At 44.3% G+C, this 24,386-nt stretch overlaps 1 protein-coding gene across 1 annotated transcript in view; it reads right to left on the bottom strand.

Annotated features, from left to right (window-relative positions):
- The window catches only part of cacna2d3a (calcium channel, voltage-dependent, alpha 2/delta subunit 3a), a 633,142-nt gene that overhangs the window by 72,621 nt on the left and 536,135 nt on the right, over window positions 1-24,386 (bottom strand). Inside the window, exons 28-30 of the mRNA XM_067998742.1 lie at window positions 18,009-18,070; window positions 13,394-13,438; window positions 12,437-12,499 (exon numbers count right to left, since the gene is read on the bottom strand). Of these exons, the coding sequence (XP_067854843.1) occupies window positions 12,437-12,499; window positions 13,394-13,438; window positions 18,009-18,070 (170 nt within the window). The remainder of the gene's footprint in view (window positions 1-12,436; window positions 12,500-13,393; window positions 13,439-18,008; window positions 18,071-24,386) is intronic.

Here is a 24,386-nt window from a genome sequence, read left to right as displayed (position 1 = left end):
ATCTCTTCTGCACCCTCTCTAAGGCCTTCACATCTTTCCTAAAGTGTGGTGCCCAGAACTGGACACAATACTCCAGTTGTGGCCGAACCAGTGTTTTATAAAGGTTCATCATGACTTCCTTACTTTTGTACTCTATGCCTCTATTTATAAAGCCCAGGATCCTGTTTGCTTTTTTAACCACTTTCTCAAGCCCTGCCACCTTCAACAATTTGTGCACATGTACCTCCAGATCTTTTTGTTCCTGCACCCCTTTTAGAATTATGCCTTCTAGTTTATATTTCCTCTCCTCGTTCTTCCCACCGAAATGTATCACTTCACATTTTTCTGCGTTAAATTTCATCTGCCAAGTGTCCACCCATACCATCAGTCTGTCTATATCCTCTTGAAGTCTATCAATATCCTCCTTACTGTTCACTACCCTTCCAAGTTTTGTGTCATCTGCAAATTTTGAAATTGTGCCCTGTACACCCAAGCCCTAGCCATTAGTATATGACAAGAAAAGCAATGGTCCCCGCACTGAGCCTTGGGGAACATCATTGTACACCTCCCTCCAGTCCGAAAAACAACCATTCACCACTACTCTCTGTTTCCTGTCACTTAGCCAATTCTGTATCCATGTTGGTACTGCCCCTTTATTCCATGGGCCGCAATCTTGATGACAAGCCTACCATGCGGTACTTTATCAAACGCCTTTTGAAAGTCCACATACACCACATCAACTGCATTGCCCTCATCTACCCTCTCTGTTACCTCATCAAAAAACTCTATCAGGTTAGTTAAACACAATTTGCCTTTAACAAATCCGTGTTGGCTTTCCCTAATCAATCCACACTCGTCCAAGTGACTGTTAATTCTGTCCCGGATTATTGTTTCTCCACAAGTATCTTTTCTCCAAAAGTTTCCCCATCACTGAGGTTAAACTGACTGGCCTATAGTTGCTGGATTTATCCTTGCACCCTTTTTTGAACAAGGGTGTAAATTTGCAATTCTCCAGTCCTCTGGCACCACCCCCGTATCTAAGGATGTTTGGAAGATTACGGCCAGTACCTCCACAATTTCCACCCTTGCTTCCCTCAGCAACCTCGGATGCATCCCATCTGGACCGGGTGACTTATCTACTTTAAGTACAGCTGGCCTTTCTAGTACCTCTTCTTTATCAATTTTTAGGGATAAAACATAATATTATTGATATTAACAGGTCAGTATCAAAGATATTAATAGGTCAGTTTACTACTGTGGATCATAACAGTTGCCCAGAAAGATTGCTTTGATACAAATACATTGCGAGTTTATTTGTGTCTGAACATCTCCAAAAAAGCGTAATTTAATTATTTCAAACTAACATCAGCCTCAAATATCTTTAAATTTTATGTAAAAAAGTACATGCATTTATTGCAGACACTATCCTCAAATTTCCCTAAAGCTTTCGACAAGCTATGATATGAAACAGAACTCAATAGTCCGACCACAATGTTATTCCATTATCTTTTTGTTTCAGTTTGAACGTACAAAATAAGCACACAAAAGGTGCATTTTAAAATTTATTTCAAAGACAACATTTAACAATTTGAAATATATTACCTATATGGTCATTACAGTGAAAGATGACATTTGTAAAAAATGGAAACATTTCCCCATTAATTACAGGACCAAATTCTCCCTTGAGGCCTGATGTTTCAAAATCCTTTGTGATTCCTGAAATTCTATTTGTGTTACAATGGTTTCAGTAATGAATTTAAGATGAGTGCACATTGGTAATTCTCAGAAGGATTAAAATTCCAGAGTGGAACCGTTAGTGATGCATTTGATTGGGCCAGCTTTCTGGACAGATTGTAATTTTTCAGAATTCCTGCAGCATAAGATACCCACATAGAACTTGATCTACCAATCAAAGTGTTTTCCTGCCTAAAAAGACAGACTATTGCAATTACATGTAAATGATACTTAAAGGTAAACATCAAAAGCTTACAGTAAATTTAATTTGCTGTGGGATACGTCTAAAAATACTGCAGAAACGAGAAATATTACCCTATCTCCTTCTTAGAAGAGAATTTTGTCCACAGACAGGAAATCAATAGTCATCTTAGAGGAAGCTACTTCAGCTAAATTTGAAACTGAAAGAAAATATTTAAAGTAAAAAATCATGACTAAAATCAACTGCTACCGTGGCCTAGAAATTTGATCACGCTGTGTCCCTATTTCAGGCGCTAAACGGACACAAAATGTCCAACATGGCTGGCAGGAAGCACGCACTCTGTACGAGCTGGAAGTGCGCCGCCCGCCATATTGGGTCGGGCTACTTTGTGTGGCATCCTGCACAAGCTCATCTGCTGCTGAAACTGTCATTGATGATTTTGTCACTTCCAGGCTCGACTATTCCAATGCTCTTCTGGCCAGCCCCCAAACTGACACCCTCCATAAATTTCAGCTCATTAAAAAGTCTGCTGACCATATCTTATCCTGCACCAAGTTCCACTCATCCATAATCCCTGTGCTCGCTGACCTACATTGGCCATCACTCCCCCAACACCTCAAATATAAAATTCACATCCTCATGTTTAAATCCCTTCATGGTCTTGCCACTCTCTATCTCTGTAACTTCCTCCAGCTCTATAACGCCCCCTCCCAAAAACTCTCCATTCCTCCGACTCTGGCTTCCACTGCATCCCCTCCTCCCTATGCCCCATAGGCAGCCGTGCCTTCAGCCTTCTAGGCCCTACGCTCTGGAATTCCCTCCCTAAATCTCTTTGCCTCTCTACCTCTCACTCTTACTTTAAGACCCTCCTCTTTGACCAAGCTTTTAGTCACCCCTCCCAATATCTCCTTCTTTAGCTTGGCATCCATTTTTGTCTGATTACGCTTCTGTGAAGTTCCTTAGGCCATTTTTTTACACTAAAGGTGCTATATATATGCAAGTTGTTGTTGTTCATTATGATGTTCTTGCTCCTCCTGGCCCCACGAGAATCATTTTTTCACCTACCTGTGAGGGCCTCCGCTTCTTGGCTGACATCTTCTACTGAGCAGAGTTTCCATGGCAGACGCTCTTCTCAGTAGGTGTAAAAATAGCTTTGGGGTCCTATCTATGTAATAGGACCCTGAATTAAATGTATTCATGAGGCTCCTGGCTGAGTTAGGCGGGTGCTTCAGCCGCCTATTAAACCAACGGTGGGAAGATGGAGGCAGGATGGAAAACCAGCGGTAGGTCTACTGCTTCGATTTTAACTCCTCTGGGGGAAGGAGCTAAAATGGAGCTAAAATCCCCCCCTCTTATATCTTAAGGCAGTAGTGTCTTGATAAAAAAAAAAGTACTTGGCACAGCTTTTTCATTTGTTTACAAGCGCATGACACAATGCTATACATCATTGCATCCCTTGTTTCAATGTCTCCCTCCCCAAATACGAAAATTATTGACCTGCAAAGGAGATAAGGTACCTTTTTATGAGCTAACGCACTTTTGGATACTTAAATGATATTTACCATACTTTTGCTGAACGTAAAAGATTATGGCAAAAATGAATTCAGAGAGTTTAGGCATTTCTCTTAACAAGTTCCATTCTCTTAGGGTGGAATTATACATATGATCAAGTGGAAACTAAGGGGGGAAAAAAAATTGGTAAGGGCTGATTTTGGGCGCGGGTAGCGGAATGCGCTATTACCCTGCACCCGATGGCTCCTACGCAGGCAGCATGTGAACATCATGCTGCCTGCTAATTATCATGATAGCTCCGTGCAGCCTCTCAGCAGCGTGGGTAGCGCTGGCTGCGTCTCTAGCCAAGCTGTTCCAGTACAGCTACAACACTGGCATCCACCCGACAATGTGGAAAATTGCCCAGGTATGTCCTGTCCACAAAAAGCAAGACAAATCCAATCCGGCCAATTACCGCCCCATCAGTCTACTCTCAATCATCAGCAAAGTGATGGAAGGTGTCGTCGACAGTGCTATCAAGCGGCACTTACTCACCAATAACCTGCTCACCGATGCTCAGTTTGGGTTCCGCCAGGACCACTCGGCTCCAGACCTCATTACAGCCTTGGTTCAAACATGGACAAAAGAGCTGAATTCCAGAGGTGAGGTGAGAGTGACTGCCCTTGACATCAAGGCAGCATTTGACCGAGTGTGGCACCAAGGAGCCCTAGTAAAATTGAAGTCAATGGGAATCAGGGGGAAAACTCTCCAGTGGCTGGAGTCATACCTGGCACAAAGGAAGATGGTAGTGGTTGTTGGAGGCCAAGCATCTCAGCCCCAGGGCATTGCTGCAGGAGTTCCTCAGGGCAGTGTCCTAGGCCCAACCATCTTCAGCTGCTTCATCAATGACCTTCCCTCCATCATAAGGTCAGAAATGGGGATGTTCGCTGATGACTGCACAGTGTTCAGTTCCATTCGCAACCCCTCAGATAATGAAGCAGTCCGAGCCCGCATGCAGCAAGACCTGGACAACATCCAGGCTTGGGCTGATAAGTGGCAAGTAACATTCGCGCCAGATAAGTGCCAGGCAATGACCATCTCCAACAAGAGAGAGTCTAACCACCTCCCCTTGACATTCAACGGCATTACCATCGCCGAATCCCCCACCATCAACATCCTGGGGGTCACCATTGACCAGGAACTTAACTGAACCAGCCAGATAAATACTGTGGCTACGAGAGCAGGTCAGAGGCTGGGTATTCTGCGGCGAGTGACTCACCTCCTGACTCCCCAAAGCCTTTCCACCATCTACAAGGCACAAGTCAGGAGTGTGATGGAATACTCTCCACTTGCCTGGATGAGTGCAGCTCCAACAACACTCAAGAAGCTCGACACCATCCAAGATAAAGCAGCCCGCTTGATTGGCACCCCATCCACCACCCTAAACATTCACTCCCTTCACCACCGGCGCACTGTGGCTGCAGTGTGCACCATCCACAGGATGCACTGCAGCAACTCGCCAAGGCTTCTTCGACAGCACCTCCCAAACCCACGACCTCTACCACCTAGAAGGACAAGGGCAGCAGGCGCATGGGAACAACACCACCTGCACATTCCCCTCCAAGTCACACACCATCCCGACTTGGAAATATATCGCCGTTCCTTCATTGTCGCTGGGTCAAAATCCTGGAACTCCCTTCCTAACAGCACTGTGGGAGAACCGTCACCACATGGACTGCAGCGGTTCAAGAAGGCGGCTCACCACCACCTTCTCAAGGGCAATTAGGGATGGGCAATAAATGCCGGCCTTGCCAGCGACGCCCACATCCCGTGAACGAATAAAAAAAAAGGACACTGAAGTCACACCATCATTTGATCTGACACTTGCTTCCACCAGCTCAGAGGCTGACACGGTGCGTCTTTTAGAGGGTAGTTTAGAGGAGGGTTCTGCATGTGGTGAGACACCGAGCACAAGTGCACAGGAGCCGGGGCGGGGCGAACGGATATCACAGGTGCCAGCTTGCCGGAGGGCGAGGTCACTCACTAGTTCTGTTGCAGAGGAGTCAGATGAGGACTACGATGGGCCAGGCTGCAGAAGATGCCTGGGGTACTGGAAAGCCTGCACACAATGAGAAGGGGCATGGAGGAGTCCAGCTCCAACTTGGCACAGGGTTTTGCGCAGAGCTCGGAGCCCATCCTTTCCAACATGGAACGGGTGGTCGCCTCCATCAGCACACCTGTGGAACCCACCATAATGCAGCAACTGATGGCCGATGTCGCGGCTTCCATTGCAGCACAAACCGAGGTCAAAGGTCTGCAAAAAACGGTTACTGCTCAGACAGCTGCAATGCATGCTCAGACTGCTATAATGGAAGCTCAGACTGCTGCTATCGTGGCTCTGGGGAACATGGTGGAACAGGGCTTCCAGGGTGTAGCAGCACTCCTTGCAATCCATTCTCCAGCTGATCACCAGGATTACTGAGGTGCCGCCCCGGGAGAGTGGCAGTGGCGCCATGGCAGTCGGACCTGCTGTCCTTTCTCAGGATGACAGCATTCCTGTTCCCACCCCTGCCACTCTGCCACTGCCCCTGTTGTTGCCTATCAGCCAGCCAGGCCAGACTGCTGCAGCCCATGCTGAGATGGTGCAGTCTGAAGCCAGGCCCTCCCGGCCTAGAGCTGCTCGAGATGGTCCTCCGAGGCCATCTCTGCACGCTCCTCAATTGAAGGTCAGCAGCCTAGCATCACCCACGCTCCAGCCACTGGGGAAGAACCTCGTAGGAGCACTAGAATAGGTAAAGGCACATGGACAACAGGCACTAAGGCAATGCACAAGGATGAATAGTTCTGTTCTGTTTCCATAATTTTATTTATTCATTGCTAAATGTGACTGTGAATTTGCATTTGGTGGTGGTTTTTATTTGTGCGATGATCTGAGGGGGAAACAATGTGCAATCAGATGGAGGGCGATTTGATTGTCTTGTGGGAGCGGAAAGGTGGGGAATGTAGGATTGTTGGTGAGTTGGGGGATGTAGTTGACATTATTGATAGCAGGCACGAATCAGGCGAGCATGCAAAGCCCTTGCAGACAAGGCATGAGGTCCCTGTTGCACCCTTGCATCTTCCTTCAATTCCTCTTCCGGCTCCTCCTCCTCAGCCTCTTCCTTCTCAGTCTCCTCCTCCTCCACCTCTGGCTCAGGGTCTTCTCTGATCATTGGTGGCAGCATTCGGCATACCACCACGAATCTGGCTACCCGCTCAGCGAAGTATTGCAGGACTCCTCCAGACCAGTAGCAGGCAGCGGAAGCGTTGTTTGAGGAGGCCTATGGTATGCTCCAAATTGTTGCGTGTGGCAGCATGGCTCCCAGTATAGGCCTACTGTGAGCGTGTGCGTGGTTTCCTGACCATGAGTCATGAGCCACGGCACGAGGGGATAGCCCTTGTCGCCCAGTAGCCAGCCTTTGACTTGCCGAGGCGGGTGAAAGATAGCTGGCACGTTGGACTGCCGCATGACGAAGGGGTCGTGACTCCTCCCAGGGTAGTGGGCATCGACCTCCATGATTCGATGCGTGCGGTTGCACACCAACTGCATGTTGAGGGAGTGGAAGCCCTTTCGGTTGACAAAGACGGCTGAGTTGATATGCGGGGCACGCAGGGCAATATGCGTGCAGTCAATGGCACCCTGCACCTTGGGGAGGCCAGCAATGCGGGCGAACCCCCGTGCTCGCTCATTCTGCTTGTCTCTGTCAAGAGGGAAGGTGATGAACCTGTTCCTCATCTGGTACAGTGGGTCTGTGACCTCCCTCATGTAGCAGTGCACTGCATACTGCGAGATGTTGCACATGTCGCCAGCAGAGGCCTGAAATGATCCTGAGCCAAAGAAATTCAGTGCCACAGTGACCTTCACAGTCACAGGCAATGCTGTCCTTGTCCTGCTCTGAGGCTGCAGTTGTGGCCGCACCAGTTGACAGATCTCGGTCACGACCTCCTTGGTGAACCTCAGGCGTCGGATGCAATCCCCCTCGATCACGTTAAGGTAAGAGAATTGGTCCCGGAAGGCTCTCATTGGATAGGGCCTCCTGCTCAGTGCCCTGCACCTTCTCCCTCTCCTCGCAGCTTGACCTGCTGTGCGTGGCCTCTCTGCACGCTCCCAGTCGTGCTCAATTTCCAGCGGGAACCCTAGCAGCCTACCCATGGTTGCCAGCAATGTCGTTCAACCACAGTTATAACTTTCCGAACCATAAGGCAGTACCTACCAAACCACTCTCAAATGTACTGTAGCAACGCTAAGCATAGGGAGCTTGAAAAAACACTTCTTATTTCACCAGCAGCCAGAAGCAATAATCCTGCAACACCTGCATGATTTCTTTAAATAGCTCTCGGGGGTGGGGGGGGGGGGGTCCTCCAATGCACTCTTAGACACGTTCAGATGGTCAGGGTTAAGACTGTGCATGAGTTGAGCATTAAGTGCCAAAATGGCGTCTATCACTTTAGATCAGCATTGCACACTGATTGCACGCATTTTCTCCCTACTTAGTGTGCTTCTGGCATTCGGTATTTGCACATGCGCTAACTCCTATACCAAGATGGCGTCCGGCGCACATCATGCTGGAAACGTGCGTGCGCAGCCAAGATGCCATCTTGGATGTTGGAGAGACCGTGTAGCACCGAAATAATGGGCGCTACATGGCCCAATTTAGCACCCTAAATCTTTTTGTGAGTTGAGACATAGATCAGATTGCTTAGCTGTAATGTTGGGCTTGCCCTACATTGTGCCAGCAATTAAACCTAATTCAGCTGTTCAATCCTGTCAACTATATGAACCTGGGTCTTTCAGAATAGTCTCTAAAACACTGTCATTTGATCAAAATACAATAACAGGCTTATAACCAACACAATTTATATTGAATATGTTTCTGCATTATTATTATAAAATAAATACACACAACAGTGGAAATTAGCTGAGGAATCTGATGAATAATGAAAAAAAAACAAAGACTGCTTCAGTTTTATTTTAAGTGCTCCTTTCTTCATTAAATGTGAAACCTGTTTACAGGATAGTATTTCAGTAGGAAATCTGATTATACAATCTCCAAATCAAGGCACAATGCTTGTTGGAAATAGGAAACACATGGATTTGCTCTTTAATAGGGATATTTGCATAAAGACCAACTTTCCCCTTCTAACATAGAGGGAAAAATACTAATTTTGTCTCTTTTGTATTCCACCGGATACTTGACCTTCAATTCATTAATGGTCAAAGTCCTCTTTCTGTTTCTAATTCCATTTGGGGTTGGGGCTGGGGGGGGGGGGTGGGGGTGGGGGTGGCAGGGCGTTGAAGAAACATTTAACCATTCAACTATGTCAAATATTTTGACCTTTCTGTATTTAATGTAACTGTTTATTTAAAAAAATATTTTTCAATTTTTAGGAATGTTTCCATAAGAAATCAACAGGTGGGTTGAATTAAAAAATACAAAATATCTCAGTTGTTTCAAATGTCTGCATTTCCATGTGGAAAACGAATCCTGTGTGTAATTAAATTCATTCTTTAACTTACTGATGTTATACACATATTCTATTTTACAGCTCTTATGCTGGACCTACACGCGGTATCACTTAGATAATTTAAAATACTAGTTGATCTTCCACAGTGTTGCTCACAGAGAAAAATATTAAACATAATTTTGAAGTATTCAACAAATATTACAAGTTATGTTATCCCTTATTTGTATTTTATTTTCATTATCAACTTTTTTCTAATATTTAGCTTTCAATCCTCAATTTGCTTTTCTTTTGAGATTCTTTCCATTGCTTTAAAACATATTGGCTCCAATATGTACGGAGAGGCAGGGCAGGTGCAGAGGAGGCCGAAAATGGCTGAGGAATCCGGCAAGGCCTCATTATCATTTTTGGATCCTTTTCCTGCCCAGCAGCCAGCCTGGCCGGCGGCCGGGAGAGAAAAGCAGTGGCAGAAAGCTGCAACTGCACACCCTTTGGGACGGTCCCCAACAATTGTGAGGGAGGGACGTTGGCCATTGCAGCCGGGTGGGGGGGGGGGGGGGGGGAGGGGGAGAGAGCGGACATTGAGGCAGGGGAGGAAAAGAAAGGACATTGTGGTGGGATGGGGGGGTGGAGGAAAAAGAGAGGACACTGGGGGGTGAAGTTGGCGATTGGGAGAGGGTAGGTCGAAGGCTTCCTTGAGGGGCCGGGGGGGGTGGTTGGGGGGAGGGAGTACTCCTGCTCCTCCTGGCCCAAAAGGAGTGCTGTAAAAGGCACTCACACCTTGTGTAGCCGGCAGCTACTGTCTGCCTTTCATTGCCGGCTTTCCTGACCCCCTGGGAAACCTGCGCAGCAGCAGTTAATTTCAAATCGGACTCCTAATTGCACTGTGGAAGCCTGATTTAACTATGTTAATGAAGTGTCCCACTTCTCCACGGCGAGACACTCGGACACCACGACACCCACCGCCGTGAAAACAGCAATGGGTGCATGCGTAGTGGGTTAGGGTCGCGTTTCGCGCATTTGACGGTTTAATCCCCCTCCCTCCCAATCTTCTCCCGCCCATCATGGGGGGATTAATATCGAGGCCATTGATTTCCCCAAAATGTAATTTATCATTGAATACAACAACCTATGCGTATGTTATTAAATTATGCACTTACTTTTTAACAATATAAATTGTGATTAAATCTCTTTTGGATTAAGATAAAATAAATGATTTAGTATCTTCAACAAATTGCAAATGAATCCCTTAACACATTTGTATGCTAATATTGCATAGTGCAATTTCCCTCTATTTATGTTCTTTTTGTTAAAGTGCCAGACATAACTGAACACTGAGGGAGTGCTGGACTGTCAGAGGTGCCGTCTTTTGGATGAGACGTTAAACTGAGGCCCCATCTGCTGTCTCAGGTGGACGTAAACGATCCCATGGCACTATGCAAAGAAAAGCAGGGAAGTTCTCTCTGTATCCTGGCCAATATTTATCCCTCAACCAACGCCACTAAAACAGATTATCTGGTCATTATCTCATTGCTGTTGTTGGCTGCCATGTTTCCTACTTACAACAGTGACTTCAATTCAAAAAGTACTTCATTGGTTGTGATGTGCTTTGGGACATCCTGAAAGGCATTATATAAATGCAAGTCTTTCTTTTCTTTATTAAAGCAATAAGCATATGTGCACTATATATTTTTTTTAAAAGGCAGTAAAGAAAGCCAGTGGTGAAGTCCAGTGGCTCAGAGTTGAGGGCAGGATAGCAAATAAAGGGAGGAAAATTGGCAGGGGTGGGGGGAATTCATATGGGGATGGAGAATGCAGCAAAGGTGGGCTTATATAGGGAACAAGATAGATTGAGTGGCCCCTACATTTGTGGAAAGCAGGTTTATTAGTGAGAAGCAGTGAGGAAACAATTGTGTATTCGAAATAATGGGGTGTATTACCCCTCAGAGCAGCTGGCCGGCGGAACGCACCACCAGCCTCCCAGTAGTCCCGCTGGGGGGGCCTAGTCCATTTTGGGGACCAGGCCTCGCTTGTATTGGGCTGGTAGGCTACAGAGTGCCCCAGGGCAGCCTGCTGGCTCCAGGTTGCCGCAATACCAGGCTGCCTGGTCGGCCTCCGGACCAGAAGAAGGTAGCTTCCTGGGGGAGACCCGATCGGCGAAGGGGGGAACCGGAGTGGCAGCGGCCCAAGCTGGGTTTGTGTGGCCAGGAAGTGCAGCCATGATGAAACAAATATTTTCGACTGCTTTTATTTTATTGCAAAATGTTCCTTTAAATCCACTCCAAAAGCTAAAAGTGCAAACAGAATATACCATGGTTAGTTACATATGATAGATATCACAAGCTCCTCATCACTCAATCATTCAATCAACTTCGTTTTTAGGCACATTTATCACGTCATAAACTGAGGTAAAAACACTAATTAGTGGATGGCATTATAGGGTTAATGCAACACTGGATGAATTTTGCCTAAACCTATGTTGTTATTTTAACAACTTAGATATGAAATGACAAGACATTTGGAAATATTTTAATTAGGAATGTGAACTGTGTACATTGTTTAATAATTGTGTATTGGAACCATCTGAACAACTGTCAGACTCTGTTACTTCACACAGAAGGATGTCTGTGCACAGAAAGTTCAACATTAGCTTATAATTGCATAAGAAATCACAATAGATTAAAACCACAATTTTAACTGCAAAAAGGAAATAGCCAACATTTGCTGATTTGCAAATGTGAGCTTAGTGATCTAGTGTTGTCAAATGTAGATAAATATTTTGGCTTTTGTTGCCTTGATTTTGTAACTAACTTGAATTTGAATACAAGGTGACTTGTTTTGAACTACCATAACATCTTTGAAATCAGAATCAAGATTGTACTCTTTATTATGAATGCACTTGATAAATAATATGGTACATTTTTAAAAAGTGATTTATTTGCTATTGTATTTTATGAACAGATCAGTAAGCATCATCTGCAATGACCGACATGTATCAATAAACATAAAGGGGGGAAATTGATCCCAACCTCCCTGGCGAGAATAGGACGGGCGTGCAGTTAAAATAGTTCGATTTGCACCCGCTGCCATCTTAACTGGGCCTTTTTTCAGGCAACCAAGGCGCCTGCCTGACTCAGACTGGAGCCTCAGTAATAAAAGCAAATTTGGATCCTATGATTTCATTAGGACCCTGATGGCATTTTAACAGGGTACTGATCGGGGCGCCTGCATCTGGGCCGCATGATTTTGAGCTACTGAAAACCAGCCAGCTGCCTCTTCCCAACCATTTTGGGTGAACAGCTGGCCGGCAGGATGCGAATGAGGCCCTAGATTTAAAATAGCCCATCCTCAAACTGATGACGTCGGGTGAGTTTGACGCTCGCCCAACCCCTCACCCGTCCGAAACCTGCTCCCAGTTAATTTAAGTTCATTACAAATGCAGTTACAGATAAATGCAGAAATGATCATGAAATTGCTTAATCCCAAAGTTTTACTTGGTGTAGATGATGTTCTGTTGCGAAAACTTACCTCATCATAACTTTCAGATACCAAAATAAATCCATTGTTATCTATGAGGTAACAATTTATTATCTGGAAATATAAAATATTTTAAACAGTTATAACATATTGTTGTAAAGAAGCAGTTAGGTACCTAATTATCAAATTGTCGCAATTCTAGATAATGGTCCACTGAAGTATAGTCTGATAAGTAATCTATTAATATTAAAAATATAATATTTTATAGGATAGCACATATGTACAATGTCACTCAGTAAAAGTAGTAAAAGTTCACGGCCTAGAAATTGGATTGCAGCCAAAAAGATCCCGATGCAGTGAACGATGCACACGCATAATAAGACCGGCGGCAGGACCATAGCAAATTAGTCCGCTGGCCTCATTAGAATAGTACCGCTGAGCTGTGGGCGCCATTTGTAGCCCATGAGGCAGCTTGTTGGCTGCAAAGGGGTAGCTGGCTGAGGGCATCAGGAGAGTCCGGGAGGAGGCAATTGGGAGGGGGGCGTGCGGTGGCTGGCAGTGGCCCACGGTTTTAATGTGGAGCTGGAAGGAGCTCCTCCCGGCTCCACGATAAGATGTGCAAAAAACTTAAAACTTACATTTCGGGTGGCAGCCTCCAGTGGTTCCTTTAAGGACTGCTGGTTTGGCTGCTGAGCGCCTGAAAAAATTGCATGCAGCACGCAGTCATTCGCAGTTCAATTTTGCAAAGGGGCCTGAAACAGGTGTTAGGCCCCAGATTTGCATCTGCAATGGTTCTAACGTCAATTTCAGTCGCGCGCTCTGGACACCTATGGAGGAGCCCTAACCAATACGGAGGGTGAGGAACTTCCAGTATGCGCATGTGCCAGCCGCCCGCCATATTGGACCATTTGGTACCCGTCTCACGCCTGTAAAATGGGTGCAGCGTTATCCAATTTCTAGACCCATATATTTTAAGTATAGGTTGGCAAAACCAACAAATATACTTACATCATCGTCACAGCTGATAGTGCATTTCCCATCAAGCGAAGCACACTGTAACAGATGGTAATACTATAAGCACTAACAAAGACAGGACTAGAAACTGATTTAAAAACCAATACAAAATGCCCCACAAACTAAGCACCAAATTTAATATATCATATAATTATGTAATGCATTAAACTATTGTAATAACTACAGAGTTGGCAAAATCCCATTTGAACTTGTCACTTTTTTTTAATGCTAGCAATGAGCTGGTTGTGTGCAGCATAAGAGCTCCTATTTTGTGATACACATAAGCTACCTTTATGTTGTTTTGAGACCTGGTACCAGCTCCTTGTGCGTGAGTCTGATGCTGCCAGCTCCATCTCAAAACTTGCTGGGATTCGTTAAGGCCTGGGGTCAGGAAGACACAATAAGCATAGGTCTTCCCAGCTGCCAGTCTTAGCAAATCCCAGCAAGTTTAGTTCTAGTTTGCAGTCAATTGCACAAGACCCATGCATTGGGAGCTGATGCCACTTGTACGGGATTTATCGCAATACAAAAGCAACTATAGTTATTGCTTTTTCACTTCAAACTAATTCACTGTTTGTGAAGAGCTGTTGAGGTGTTGCTGCAAGTCTCTCCATCTTTCAAAAATGTAACAAAATAGGTGGGTATAAAGAATGAGCATCCATGTTGTATATTTTATCCTATAAGGAAGCATTTAATTATAACATCATTCCCTGTACAATTCCAATGAGATATGAGATATCAATTGTTGTATTGCCGTTTTTATTAACAGGTATAGGTATACCATAAGTAAAATAATGCCAGCTTTAACCCATAGACTGCTGCCAGGTTCAGGAAAATGATTGTCTCTCTGGGCTAGATGTTTCTGTAATTTTTTGACTCATACATTTTCATGTTGAAACAAACACTAATATTTCAGTAATAAAGCTACTCAAATGTCAGGAATAACTTTATTACAATAATATAGACATACTTTTCATATTTTCTTTTCTTGTCAGTTTTCTCCTTGCTCTCTTGCTAGGGAACCAGACTGCCTCTGGTACGTAATCCAAGTAGGCATTATTCATGTTTGAGCCGCAACAGTGAATGTCAGCAAGATATCCTGCCTTATAGCCTTGGTGTTCACAGATGCTCACTTTGAGCAGGGGTCACTGTATAGTGATCAAGAGCGGGAACCCTGGCTGTGACCAATTGTACAAGCTCCACCACTGCCCTAGCTGAGATCAGCTTAATCAGCACAGTTTTGGAATCGAACCTGGGAATTTCCGGGTCTGTGCAGCTCTGCTACTCACTGGATAAACTCACGGAGCCATCAGGCAAGCACTTTTACAGTAATTCTAAGCTATAAAACTAAACCTTGAGAAAATGAACATAAAAAAGTTTAAACCATTTAATTCTATGTGCCCTAGTATCTCTCCTTTTCTTCCACTCTCTCCTTTCCCACTTTCTCACTTTCCTATTCTGTTTTAAAAACTTTAATTTTACTTTCTTTCTGCCTAATCTATTTTTAAACATTATTTATTTAAATAAAACTAATGTTTAAACTTTAATTCACTTTCCTCATCTGCATGGCTTTCACCATTCATTTTGGAAACAACTTTAAAAACAAATTAGGGTTTGAAAGATAAAAGTCAATTCCAAAGGCCATTTGTCATCTAGATGACAAAGTAGATGAGTCACGATTGACATAATTCCTTATTTACACTTCAAAAGACACGAAGGGTCTGTCAAACAGGTCTAGTTGTCAATGGCCCACTAAGCAATAGAGGGCTCGATTTTACAATGGTGGCAGATTGGCAGCGGGGGGAGAGGGGAGGTGAAGGTGCACATGGCAAACCCCCATGAACAAAACTTACCGTTTCCGACGCGATCGCATGCTGATTGATAATGATTAATGTCCTCTCCGGGTTTTGCGCCCGGCAGCCAGCCTGATTGACAGGTTGGCTGCCGTCAGGAGCTGCAACGCGAGGGGGTTGGCGAGAAAGAGAGAGAGCCAGATGTCATCCACCGCTGGAATGGAAGACCAGGGTGGGGGGTGGGGGGGAGGGGGGGAGAGTGGAAGATCGGGGGAGCGAAGAGGGGGACATCGGGGGAGCGAAGAGGGGGACATCGGGGGAGCGAAGAGGGGGACATCGGGGGAGCGAAGAGGGGGACATCGGGGGAGCGAAGAGGGGGACATCGGGGGAGCGAAGAGGGGGACATCGGGGGAGCGAAGAGGGGGACATCGGGGGAGCGAAGAGGGGGACATCGGGGGAGCGAAGAGGGGGACATCGGGGGAGCGAAGAGGGGGACATCGGGGGAGCGAAGAGGGGGACATCGGGGGAGCGAAGAGGGGGACATCGGGGGAGCGAAGAGGGGGACATCGGGGGAGCGAAGAGGGGGACATCGGGGGAGCGAAGAGGGGGACATCGGGGGAGCGAAGAGGGGGACATCGGGGGAGCGAAGAGGGGGACATCGGGGGAGCGAAGAGGGGGACATCGGGGGAGCGAAGAGGGGGACATCGGGGGAGCGAAGAGGGGGACATCGGGGGAGCGAAGAGGGGGACATCGGGGGAGCGAAGAGGGGGACATCGGGGGAGCGAAGAGGGGGACATCGGGGGAGCGAAGAGGGGGACATCGGGGGAGCGAAGAGGGGGACATCGGGGGAGCGAAGAGGGGGACATCGGGGGGAAGATTGGGGGAGTGAAGAGGGGGACATTGGGGGGGGGGTGAAGAGGGGGACATCAGAGCGAGAGGCACGGACATCGGAGCAGGGTGCAAAGGTAAGTTCATTTAGTGTTTTCACTTCCTTCCATGGTTTTTTATTTAATTTATTTAGTTCCTTGTTTCACCAGGTGTGATTCAGAGGCAGTGGGCCAGCCGCCCAGGTAAGTTAAAAATAATTCTAATGACTTACTCTGTCACAAGTAAAGTGTCTTAAGTACCTCAATGAGGTACATTTGGCTCTTTAACTGTAATGCCGGCGGGACTCCTGTTTTCGGGTCGCCCGCGTGCACACAGCTGGGTCTCTGGGAAACTCGGAAGTCGGCAGGTTGGAGCCGGCTTCCGAACCCGAACGGGATTTCCGCGATTTTCGGAGCGCCCCCTGCCCCCAATGCACCTGCAATTGCCTCCTAAAATTACCCCCAAAAAGTCTGGATGAGTAAACATTTCCCTAATGTGCCACTTGTCAAATCTGACCCTGTAAAATTCTGAAATTATGAGTTTACTCAGACTCTCATATCAAATCTGCAGAAGTGCAGTATCACATTCAAGGTTCCATAGTGAGTAAAACATTAGTGCTGTAATGTTATTCCTCTAGCTATATTTAGTATGCCATATAAATAATATATGATACAGCATTTACTAAATAGTGACAGAGCAATACTGCACCAACATCTATTATAATTTGGGCAGCCTATAATAGGCACTGTTTTTCTTATGTCTCTAATTTAATTTTTAAATATTCATTGGATATTTAGATATACAGTATGGCTTGATTTAACATTGCTTGATCATTCTTTTGCAGTAAACAGAAGAAAACATATAAGTCCTGGATACCTTTGGTTGTCACATGTACATTTATGATCATGAGTCATGCTGGCTTTTGGTGTCTCTTCCCTTTAATTATCTTCCAGTGTTTTAGGATTACTTCAATGCACCTTCAGTGTACTTGCATTAGCTTGTACCAAACATATGACTCAGCAGGAATGGAGAGGGAGTCCATGTCAAGATAAAAATAAGTGTTGCTTTAGTTTGAAAGGGTTGGAAAAACAAATGGGAAATGATTTTTAGCTGGAGTAGAGACTATACGTTTCTAGGTCTGAGTGGAGTTTGGATATAATTAGCTGGAATATAAACCATAATTACTTGTTACTAAAGCCACCAATCATTGCAGACATTCCTGAAATCAAATATAATTGATTTTGGTACAAATTGACCAATTTGTACCATAACAGGCAAGCTGACTTAATCCCTGTCAAGCTAACAGGCAACAACCAGGAAACAGAGCAAGTCATCAAGTTTGGTTGTCTATGGAAATGAAAATTGCCTCACTGATTCTTGAGATAATAGCGAATGATTTGGGCATTTTAATGGAAATTTGTCTATATTTCTATGTTTTAAAAAAAGTTTGTCTTAACAGTGGCAATTTATCTTAGCTAATAGTGAAATAACTTATATGCCACAGTTTCCCGATTAACAGCCTTTTCTGTGTATTACAGCCTTAACTTTGATTTTCAATGTGATAAGACCCTCAATGCACAATATCCTGGTGTATACTGTATTTAATTCATTGGGCAACTTCTACTATTTCAGTTCCGAGGTTGTTAAATTTGTGTATTTATTTTTATAGCTTACAATATGCATTCTTTAAAATAAAGTATTATATGTTTGTTATACTATTTGACATGATGTACTTCTAGAGATTAATTAGAATTTGAACAGATTGATTTAATGGTGCTATGACACACAATTTATTCAAAATTAAAAAGTCATTGCTATAATGAAGTGTCACAAATGTAACCTGATTTTGACCAACATGTGGTTTGCAAAAGTTATATAAAAATAAAAATTAATTTGAAACATCTTTTGCAGCAAAATTGGGAACATAAATGTTGATATAATAAGCTCACCTGTCGACTTGCAGTCCAGAACTTCTTTTGGAAAAACTCCAATTTCATCTGAATACCTACAGCTGTTAAAAAGCAGAAGAATATAGCTCAACTACCTGATGTTCATTTTCATCATACACTAATGCACATCTATTCTTAACAGATATTCAACTTTGATAATTATATTTGGAATAAAGGTGTGAATGTCAATTTTTATCAATAGGTTTCAACTGATACAACGGGGCCTAAATTTCTGAATGCTGCAAACCGGCCACGATTCCAGCAGCACACAGCGACACTGCACCACAACGGACAGGCCCGAGGACTGAACTAAAAACTAAAATTATAATAATTCAGGTGAGCTGCGGATGCCAATCAGGTGCCCCGACGCAGCTTGTCTATTGAGGCCTTACCAATTTTGCCTTGCTCCAAGGCCCACAGGTAAGCCTGATGGGGTGGCGAGTGGAAGTGGGGCAAAGGCGATCCCCAGTTGTTTTGTGGAGTCAGGAGCACTCCTGTTCCTTCCGACTCCACAAAAAACAACATTTCGGAAGTTTTGGGGTCTTTTATTGAGCGGCATCCAGCAGTCCCTTTAAGGACTGCTGGTTAGGTTGCTCACGAGAGCTTGTGCATCGCAAGATCTGACTAGTGTAAACAAATTTACCAATCAGGGTGGGAAATGAATGCAGGAGCCTCATTTCAATGTGGCCTGCACTCATTTCAGGTGGCCGCCGGGGCCACCTAAAAACAGCCTGACTCATTTAGCAGTGGCCCGAATGCTGGGCGCGGGCCTCTGCCCTGCTAAATTAGTTATCATTGAGCCCGTTTTAGACCCATCAATTTAAATTTAGAACCAGTAAGTCTTTTTTAATCATTTCTATCTCTGAACACTGGGATTCGATTTTGGAAGCATATAACATTTTCAGAACCTATTCTTGTAACAAGCTTCTCAAAGTCTGGGTGTCTTAACATAACCTTTCACCCACATTTTGCAGGAACTGTGGCCTTTTTACCTCTCCAAATATTCTCCCCTTGCTTTTCATTTCCTGAAAAGATCAATCTATGTTGAAGTATGGCTTACACAGGTGCCAGTGGCTCTGAGATCTTGTTCAAGTATATTCTTCAGGTGTAACCAATGGTTATCAGGAGATATACTTAATTGTGAAGGTCCATCGGTGGGGGGGCTCTGTGGCTCATTAAAAAACAATGCCTGTATCATCACCAGTATATACATTCAATACTATATTCTGATTTTGTCAACTAATGTATTTGTTGTGTTTATCACTAGTCAGCACCAGAATCCAAACCTTGTTCTTAGATCTTGAGCAAATAAATATAGCCATCCCATCTAACTCCTCCTTCTCATCCCTTTTGGAGATGTTTAAGATCATGCTTTGTCCACACCTGCCTCCAATTCAGCATCTCATTAATCTGACTTCTGAGGGATCCCTGCTAGGGGCTGATGGCTTAGTGGGTTGGGAATGGTAATGACACAGGATGGAATGATTTTGATCAATGAATGGACGTACAGCACTATATATTGTCTAAATGTGACTGGTTTCTTAATTAATTCCTGCAATGGGCAAGATCCAGTCTGTATTACTGTCAGCCTTGTCCAAATAAGATGTAAAAAGATGAACCCTTTTCAAAGTAATTGTATAAGAACTATCCAGCCAATCGCCATCAGTATAATGGAAATTCCTGACATTCTTAGCAGCAAAAGGTTAAATATTTATTTTGCACATAATGTAACAACAAATACTCTATAATATATTAAAAACCTTATGTTGGTACACACTTCCTGTCAACTTTTTTTCCTTTGTAAACTTTTATGTCCAATTCATAATGGAAACTGCCTATGTAAACTTGTCACAATGTAATTATACCCTTCTATCAGTGGTGACACTGCAGCACCTCCGCTGGTGGGAAGGTGTAATTCCAGCGTGACAAGTTTACAGAGATAGTTTCCATTATAAATGTGGACATAGGAATTTATAATGGAAATATAAAAATAAGGACAAATTGTAGGACTCTAAAATGGTGACTGAATTACATCTGTGTGCCCTGGCTCTATTATCCCCAAGCCTCTAACCCCACTACACCCAAAGACTACACTTGGTCATGACTCTCATGTGTAATGCCTCGGGCGATCGACAAATAGAAACAAAGTCCAATGTTGGTTTCCATATAGCTGACATTTTGGATGTTGCAATTTATGAACAAGTATCTCAAACACTGTTAATTCTGTAGACCACAGGGGTAATTTTCCACTCCTGGTTTGTGCACCTTGCCCGCCAGAATGTGCGTTGGAAATTCAGGTGCACGCAGCTCACAATTTTCTAATCATTCAGGTGCTGCACGTGCCCAAATTTTTGATTTTCACTCCCTGCCACTGGGTAATGTAAGAAAGTTACTCCTCACATAGCTATGGAAAAGGACATGGACCACTCTAAAGTAAAAATACTCAATTAGAGAAGGGACAATTTCAGTGCGATGAGAAGTGATCTGGCCCGGGTAAACTAGAATCAAAGATTGGCAGGCAAAACTGTAATTGAAAAATGGGCGGCCTTTATGGAGGATATGGTTCAGGTACAGTCTAGGTACATTCCCACGAGGGAGAAAGGTAGGGCAACTAAAGCTAGAGCTCCCTGGATGACAAAAGAGATAGAGAGTAAGATGAAGCAGAAAGAAGGGGCATATGACAGATATCAGGTTGATAACAGAAGTGAAAACCAGGCTGAATATAGAAAGTTCAGAGGGGAAGTGAAAAAGGAAACAAGTGGGGCAAAGAGAGAGTATGAGAAAACACTGGCGGCTAACATAAAAGGGAATCCAAAGTCTTCTATAGGCATGTAAACAGTAAACGGGTCATAAGAGGAGGGGTGGGGCCGATTAGGGACCGAAAAGGAGATCTACTCATGGAGGCAGAGGGCAGGCCGAGGTACTTAATGAGTACTTTGCATCTGTCTTTACCAAGGAAGAAGATGCTACCAGAATTTCAGTAAAGGAAGATATAGTTGAGATACTGGATGGGCTAATAATTGATAAAGAGGAGCTACTAGAAAGGCTGGCTGTACTTAAAGTAGATAAGTCACCCGGTCCAGATGGGATGCATCCTAGGTTGCTGAAGGAAGTAAGGGTGGAAATTGCGGCGGTACTGGCCATAATCTTCCAAACGTCATAGATACTGGGGTGGTGCCAGAGGACTGGAGAATTGCAAATGTTACACCCTTGTTCAAAAAAGGGTGTAAGGATAAACCCAGCAACTATAGGCCAGTCAGTTTAACCTTGGTGGTGGGGAAACTTTTAGAAACGATAATCTGGGACAGAATTAGAAGTCACTTGGACAAGTGTGAATTGATGAGGGAAGGACAAGTATGGATTGATTAGGGACAAAGACAGGGTCTTTGCGAATGGAAATCCATTTCCAGTGGTGTGCCACAGGGCTCAGTGATGGGTCCCTGGCTGTTTGTGGTATATATTAATGATTTGGACTTGAATGTAGGGGGCATGATTGGCAAATTTGCAGACGACACAAAAATTGGCCGTGTAGTTGATAGTGAAGAGGATAGCTGTAGACTCCAAGAAGGTATCAATGAGTTGATGGAGTGGGTGGAAAAGTGGCAAATGGAGTTCAACCCAGAGAAGTGTGAGGTAATGCACTTAGGGAGGGCAAACAGTAAAAGGGAATACATAGTAAACGGGAATATATTGAGAGGGGTAGAGGAAGTGAGAGACCTTGGAGTGCATGTGCACTGGTCCCTGAAGGTGGCAGTAGAGGTAGATAAGGTTGTGAAGAAGGCATACTGAATGCTCTCCGTTATTAGCTGAGGTATAGAATACAAAAGCAGGGATGTAATGATGGAACTGTATAAAATGCTGGTAAGGCCACAGCTGGAGTATTGTGTGCAGTTCTGGTCACATTATAGGAAGGACGTAATTGCTGTGGAGAGAGTGCAGAGAAGATTTACAAGAATGTTGCCTGGGCTTGAAAATTGCAGCTACGAGGAGAGATTGGATAGGCTGGGGTTGTTTGCCTTGGAGCAGAGGAGGCTGAGGGGAGACTTGATTAAGGTGTACAAAATTATGAGGGGCCTAGATAGAGTAGACAGGAAGTACCTGTTTCCCCTGGTGGAGAGTTCAAGAACTAGAGGACATAGATTTAAGCTGATTGGTGGAAGGATTAGAGGGGACATGAGGAAAAACGTTTTTACCCAGAGGGTGGTGGGTGTATGGAATTCGCTGCCCAAATTGGTGGTAGAGGCAAGGACCCTCAACTCTTTTAAAAAGTACCTGGACCTGCACCTAAAGTGCTGCAAGCTGTAGGGCTACGGACCGGGTGCTGGAAGGTGGGATTAGAAAGGGCACCTGGTTGTTCTTCGAGCCGGCGCGGACACGATGGACCGAATAGCCCCCTTCTGTGCTGTATCTTTTCTATGGTTCTATAGGGAAAGCCAGCACGGATTTGTTAACTGCAAATTGTGTTTAACTAACTTGATAGAGTTTTTTGATGAGGTAACAGAAAGGGTCGATGAGGGCAGTGTGGTTGATATGGTGTACATGGACTTTCAAAAAGCGTTTGATGAAGTGCCGCATAATAGGCTTGTCATCAAGATTGAAGCCCATGGAATAAAGGGGCCAATAGCAGCATGGATACAAAATTGGCTAAGTAACAGGAAGCAGAGAGTAGTGGTGAACGGTTGTTTTTCACATTGGAGGGAGGCGTACAGTGGTGTTCCCCAGGGGTTGGTACTAGGACCACTGTTTTTCTTGATATATATTAATGACTAAGAATGAGGAGAGGCACTATAAACTAGAGGGCACAATTCTAAAAGGGCTACAGGAACAGAGAGATCTGGGGATATATTTGCACAAATTGTTGAAGGTGGCAGGGCAGGTTGAGAAAGTAGTTCAAAAAGCATACAGGATCTTGGGCTTTATAAATAGAGGCTCAGAGTACAAAAGTAAGGAAGTCATGATGAACCTTTATAAAACACTGGTTCGGGCACAACTGGAGTATTGTGTCCAGTTCCGCACTTTAGGAAAGATGTGAAGGCCTTAGAGAGGGTGCAGAAAAGTTTTACTAGAATGATTCCAGGGATGAGGGACTTTGGTTACGTGAATAGACTGGAGAAGTTGGGGTTGTTCTCCTTGGAGCAGAGAAGGTTGAGAGGAGATTTGATAGAGGTATTTAAAATCATGAAGGGTCTAGACAGCTTAGATAGAGAGAAAATGTTCCCATTGGCAGAAGGGTCAAGAACCAGAGGACATAGATTTAAGGTGATTGGCAAAAGAACCAAAGGTGACATGCAGAAAAACTTTTTTACGCAGCATGTGGTTAGGATCTGGAATGCACTGCCAGGGCGGGTGGTGGAGGCAGATTCAATCGTGGCTTTCAAAAGGGAACTGGATAAGTACTTTAAAGGAAAAATGCAGGGCTACTGGGATAGGGTGGGGGAGTGGAACTAGCTGGATTGCTCTTGCATAGAGCAGGCACGGACTCGATCAGCCGAATGGCCTCCTTCCGTGCTGTAACCTTTCTATGATTCTATGATTCTACATCTCTTGCAGACAATGTGAAAATTAAATGAATTGCATTTTAAGGTAAGAGACCGCATTAAGATAGAAATTACTGTTGGTATTACTAATGGATGAATGCTTAACGTATATGTATGACATTCCCTTGTACATTGTTTTAATGGGTGTTATTAAGCTGTTTATTTAAGTGAGTTAATACCGCCATGAAAATAGTGATGACTGTAAGATACGATCTACAAAATTGGCAATGTTTGTGGTATTTGTTTATCTATGAGAACATACATTTCTCTGTAATGGTGTTCAAGACAAATGCCAAAATCTCAGTGATGTAATATGGGCCTTTAATGACAGGATTTTTCATTTGAACTCTTTTGATCGTATCTATGCTGTGGAATTGGAATGTCAACTACCCCTTGGATACTTGGACATGTGACTAGATCTAACACTACTCCCCAAAATACTGGTAACAGCTTCTATTAACACCATTCAATCAGCACCACTGCAGTTCTAAAGCCTATGTTTTTACAAGCTTTTCATTTCCTCAACTATGTCTTTTGAAATGGAGTCTGGTGAGTTCAGAAAGAACATATCAACAGCTCTATGGCAGAGAAAGGAGAACTCACAAAGGGTTTCCAGCTCACTGGGCAGAAATTACAGCAGACAGGATGAAGGTAATAGGAAAGAAGGGCTGAATATCCAGAGTGACAGAAGAAGAATGCATAATGTATTCTGTAATGAAAGTCATGATGAACAAAAAGGGGCAAACTACTGTGATCATCACAAACAGGCTGGGTAAGAGCAAAGGAAGAGGCTGGAACTTCATTTTTTTTGTCAATTCTTAAAAATGAATTGCAAGAATAC

Source organism: Heptranchias perlo, chromosome 17 (genome assembly GCF_035084215.1).
Source record: "Heptranchias perlo isolate sHepPer1 chromosome 17, sHepPer1.hap1, whole genome shotgun sequence".
Classification (NCBI taxonomy): Eukaryota; Metazoa; Chordata; class Chondrichthyes; order Hexanchiformes; family Hexanchidae; genus Heptranchias; species Heptranchias perlo.
This window is presented reverse-complemented; position numbering and strand designations above follow the sequence as displayed.